The sequence below is a fragment of the Physeter macrocephalus genome, unplaced genomic scaffold (assembly GCF_002837175.3).
Source record: "Physeter macrocephalus isolate SW-GA unplaced genomic scaffold, ASM283717v5 random_1934, whole genome shotgun sequence".
Classification (NCBI taxonomy): domain Eukaryota; kingdom Metazoa; phylum Chordata; class Mammalia; order Artiodactyla; family Physeteridae; genus Physeter; species Physeter macrocephalus.
Genome location: NW_021147220.1, coordinates 9,388 through 14,593, shown reverse-complemented (window position 1 = coordinate 14,593; position 5,206 = coordinate 9,388). Strand labels below are relative to the sequence as shown.

General features: G+C 46.7%; 2 protein-coding genes across 2 annotated transcripts; both read left to right on the top strand.

Annotated features, from left to right (window-relative positions):
- Positions 1 to 789: 789 nt before the first annotated feature.
- Positions 790 to 3,472, top strand: LOC112062920 (nuclear pore complex protein Nup153-like). The gene is given in 1 exon segment (XM_055083679.1): positions 790 to 3,472. A coding segment is annotated over 1 exon segment (1,641 nt). The 5' UTR covers positions 790 to 1,766; the 3' UTR covers positions 3,408 to 3,472.
- LOC112062919 (nuclear pore complex protein Nup153-like) lies at positions 3,465 to 5,154 on the top strand (the record flags this gene model as incomplete). Its single annotated transcript, XM_055083678.1, has 1 exon — positions 3,465 to 5,154. A coding segment is annotated over one exon (1,500 nt), but the record flags the coding sequence as incomplete, so codon positions are not given.
- Between the last annotated feature and the right edge of the window lie 52 nt (positions 5,155 to 5,206).

Here is a 5,206-nt window from a genome sequence, read left to right as displayed (position 1 = left end):
CTCAAAATCTACATTTTCAAGCTGAAGGTAGAATTGGCCTCTTCATAAAGTAGATGCTCATTAAGGATACCTGACTTTGAACCAAACCTTGGCACTATGGAGGACTCAGGGAGATACTATGCCTACTCCTTTCCCTGAGAATATTTTAAGATGAATTAGAATTCCAAGATCAATAGGTATACATGGGGTTTTTGAATTTTTAGTATCCTCTTTAAATAATGGACCAAAACAAGGGTCTTAGATTACACCATTATGCAAAGTGGAATGACCCCTGAGGGTCAGCCGTCCTTATCGAAAGACACACCCAATGGCCACTTTTAAGGTCACAATGTCCTCTGTATTCCCATGACCAAAGATACCAATAGCTATCGTCTTCTGCAAAAATTTTTGCCTGAGAGAAGAACACGATTGAGGGGCGTGAACCCACAGGCTCTTTCAAGACATGCCATTCACTAAGCCCACCAAGATCTGTCTCAAAAGAGGAAGTGGGGTCTAAATCACATCATCATGTGGACAACAAAGTTCTTCATCCTTGGACTTGAAGTACTTAGAGAAAAACATTACTGGCTTCCAAGTGAGTCCTGAAGATAAATATTCCCAGTGCATCTGTGAAAGGATTAGAATTTCTGTGGTACAAAAATGTTTGCCTTTCATTTGACAGCTTGTCAGGATAGAAGTTTTCACAGTTTTCAAGAAACACATTTGTGAGAAAGTTCCTCAAAAAACTGAAAATAGAACCATCATATGATCCAGCAATCCCACTCCTGGGTATATGTCTGAAGAAAACAAAAACACTAATTTGAAAAGGTATTCACAGCATCAGTGTCTACAATAGCCAAGATATGTAAGCAACCTAAGTGTCCATCAACAGGTGAATGGATAAACAAGATGTGGTATAGATATTTACAATGGAATACTACTCAGCCACAAAAAGGAATGAAATTTTGCCATTTGCAACAAAATGGATGGACGTGTAGTTATTATGCTTAGTGAAATAAGTCAGACAGAGAAAGACAAATAGTGTATGTTATCACATATATGTGGAATCTAAAAAATAAAACTAGTGAATATAACAAAACAGAAACAGACTCACAGATATAGAGAACAAACTAGTGGTTACCAGTGGGGAGAGGGAAGGGGGGAAGGGCAAGACAGGGGTAGGGGGTTAAGAGGTGCAAACTACTATGTTTAAAATAAATAAGCTACAGGATATATTGTAAAGCACAGGCAATATAGCCAATATTTTACAATAAGTTTAAATGAAGTAAATCTTTAAAAATTATAAATCACTCTGAAGCTACCGGAAGTAAATATAATATTGTAAATCAACTATATTTCCATTTTAAAAAGTAGGAGGGAGGAGAGTAATTCCCAGGACAATAAGAAGAGCAAATGTTTGGTAATTTTTAAAACTTAAATTTAGGTCAGCCGGCGGTCGAGTTAGGCCTAAGCAGCACCTGGAGCCCCTCGCACTGTCCTCTGCGGGGGAATCTCCATAGAGACGGTGACATACACAGAGGCGGGGGTCCGCGGGAGGCTGCCAGACCGGAGCCAGGTCCTCGGCCTCTGTCGCCGCCACCCCCTTCCCTGCCGCCAGCGCTCGTTCTCTCTCCGCTCCTGCTCGCAGCCCCGCGATTCCCGGTGTGCCTGTGCCCCGCTGTGTGGGCGGCGCGTGCGTACTTTTGGGCTGCGGCCGGGCGCGCGGGGGCTTTAGGGCCGTCTCTGCCTCTCCCGCCCCGGAGGGGGAAGCCGCGGAGGCTCACGCCATGGCCTCGGGAGCTGGAGGCATAGGAGGGGGCGCTGGCGGCAAGATCCGGACTCGGCGTTGCCACCAGGGGCCAGTTAAACCTTACCAGCAGGGGCGACAGCAGCAGCAGCAGGGCATTCTCAGCAGGGTCACAGAATCTGTTAAGAATATTGTGCCAGGATGGCTACAAAGATACTTCCACAAGAATGAAGGTGTATGTAGCTGCTCAACAGGCACCAGAGAGGTGGCACAGTGGCCGGAAAATAGGGAAGATGACCATATAATACATGCTGGTGAGGAGAACCCTCACATTCATGATGGGAGAATCCCTCCTGTGCCACCAGTCAGTAATACAGAAGGACCCTCAACGACTAGTACTGCTTCAAATTATCCAGATGTATTAACAAGGCCTTCTCTTCACCGGAGCCATCTGAATTTCTCCATGTTGGGATCTCCTGCAGTACACTGTCAGCCCTCCACATCTTCGGCATTCCCAACTGGCAGTTCTGGATTTTCCCTCGCAAAGGAAATTATAGATGCTACCTCTCAGCATGATGATGGTAACATCTCAACCACCAGCCGTTTTTCTTCAGGAGCTTCTGATAAAGATATAGCTCTTTCAAAGAACACTTCAGTGCCACCTCTGTGTTCTCATTCGCTCTCACAGTACACTGCCACCAGCTCAAAAAAACCAGCATTCAATTTGTCTGTGTTTGGAACACTTTCTCCTTCACTTGGGAATTCTTCAGTTCTTAAAACAAGTCAGCTTGGAGATTCTCCTTTTTACCCTGGAAAAACGACATATGGTGGGGCAGCAGCTGCTGTAAGACAGTCTAAACTACAAAACACACCCTATCAGGCACCAGTCAGAAGACAGATGAAAGCTAAGCAACTGAACACACAATCCTATGGTGTGACTAGTTTAACAGCTCGGAGGATACTGCAGTCTTTAGAGAAGATGTCAAGCCCTCTACTGGATGCAAAAAGAATTCCGTCTGTTTTTTCCTCTCCTCTGAATTCCCCTCTTGATAGGAGTGGGATAGACACCACCACAGATTTTCAGGCCAGAGGGGAAAAGGTGGACTCTCAACCACCCCATGTTCAGAGACTCATGATTCCGAAACCAGTTTCCAGAGCAGCAAATCGAGCTGTTTAATTTAAACCAGCTCGGACCCCGTCTGGTGAATTAAGGAGGACTAGTCAAAGAATAGGTAAAAAGCGCAGTACTGGATATGAAAACAACATGACACCAGGGCAAAGTAGAGAACAACGAGAAAGCGGCTCTTCTTACCCAGATTGCAGTGTGTCTGCAGCCAATGGTTTGTCTTCCGGAGGAGGTGGTGGAGGTGGGAAGATGAGGCGAGAGAGGACGCGCTTTGTGGCATCTGAACCTCAAGAGGAGGAGGAAACGGAAGTCCCGGTATTACCGAAAAACTCTCTACCCATCACCGGTTCTTCAGTGCCTACCTTCAGTTTTAGTTCTTCTGTGATCACAACTTCCTCTCCATCACCCACTAGTCCTTCACAATCATTAACAAACCAGGTACAAATGACCTCTCCAAACAGGACTGGCAGCCCCTTGTTCAGATTTTCATCTCCAATCATAAAATCTACTGAGGCAGATGTACTATACCTCCCTCATCTATCCTGTTACAATTAGGACTAATCTAAGTCATACTGAATTTAGTTAACATGTCTCTTGAATTGACTTTAATCTAGAAAAGTTGCAAGTTTTTATGTCCCACAATTGGATTTACATTTAGTGTGCCCTTCTTCAGCTCCATTTCAGTTTGGGGTGTCTAGTCTTGGGCAGCAAGAAAAGAAAGAAGAACCGCCTAAAGCTCCATCTGCAGCCTTTAGCTTCGATTCAGGTGTCATTAACCCTCCCCCTGCTGCTGCTGACACCACAGCGACCTCTGAGAGCCAGAGCAGCTTCAGCTTTGGAACCACGGACACCAAGAGCGCCTCAGTGGCTCCTTTCACGTGTCAGACGTCAGAAGCAAAAAAAGAAGAATCCCCTGCCTCCAAAGGAGGGTTCACTTTTGGCAGCGCGGACCCTGCCCCCCTGCCACCTGCCTCGTTTGTTCTGGGAAGGACAGAAGAGAAACAGCAAGAGCCTGTCACGTCTATATCTCTAGTGTTGGGGAAAAAAGCAGACAGTGAAGAGCCAAAGCGTCCACCAGTGTTTTCCTTTGGGAACTCAGAGCAAACCAAAGACGAGGGTTCTTCCAAGTCAACCTTTAGTTTCAGTTTGGCAAAACCACCTGAGAAGGAATCTGAACAGCCAACGAAGGCCACTTTTGCTTTTGGAGCTCGAACCAGTACTACGGCTGATCAAGGTACAGCAAAGCCAGTTTTTAGTTTCTTGAACAACAGTTCCTCTAATTCAAGTACACCAGCCACTTCAGCTGCTGGTGGCATATTTGGTAGTTCCACCGCGTCCTCCAGCGCGCCTGCGGCTGCCTCTGTGTTTGGACAGGCCAGCAGTCCTGTGAGCAGCTCTGCCTTTGGGGACTCTGCCGAATCCGGTACATCTCAGTCTTTGCTGTTTTCTCGAGAGAGCAAACCAGCAACCACGTCGAGCGCGGGCACAGCTGTCGCCCCATTTGTCTTTGGTCCGGGTGCCAGCAGCAGTGACACTGCCGCCTCTGGTTTCAGCTTTGGAGCTCCCACCACATCGAGTTCTGCAGGACCCTCCTTTGTATTTGGCACTGGACCTTCGGCACCATCTGCCAGTCCAGCGTTCGGTGCTAACCAGACCCCAACGTTTGCACAAAGTCAGGGTGCCAGCCAGCCTAACCCCCCACGCTTTGGATCTGTATCATCTTCAGCAGCACTGTTTTCTGCTGCTTCTCAGCCTGCGCCACCTACTTTTGGGACAGTGTCAAGCAGTAGCCAGCCTCCCGTGTTTGGACAGCAGCCTGGTCAGTCTGCATTTGGCTCTGGGACAGCTCCTAACTCCAGTTCTGTTCTCCAGTTTGGCAGCAGCGCTACAAATCTCAACTTCACAAAAAATAATGCATCAGGAGTGTTCACGATCGGTGCAAATGCCAGCACACCTGCAGCCTCAGCCCAGCCCTCTGGCTCGAGGGGCTTTCAGTTTAGCCAGTCTCCATCGGCGTTTACTGTGTGGTCAAGTGGGAAAAACTCATTCTCTTCTTCTGCAACTTCAGTTTCTGGTCGCAAGATAAAGACTGCTGTTAGACGCAGGAAATAAAGGTCTTGATGGTGTTCTATACACTGTTTAAACAACAGCTGGTGCCCTACTTTCAGATTCTGGATTGTACTATGTGCTGGGTTATCTGAAGTCAGATCTTTAATTTTGGAATTTTCCTCCTTTTTTCTTTACAGAAGCCCCAACTTCACCTCTCCCACTCCCTTTCAAAAAAATAATAGCTAGACTGGTGACTGATTCTCCAGCAAAAATGTTTTATGATCCAGCAAATTATTCACTGATTT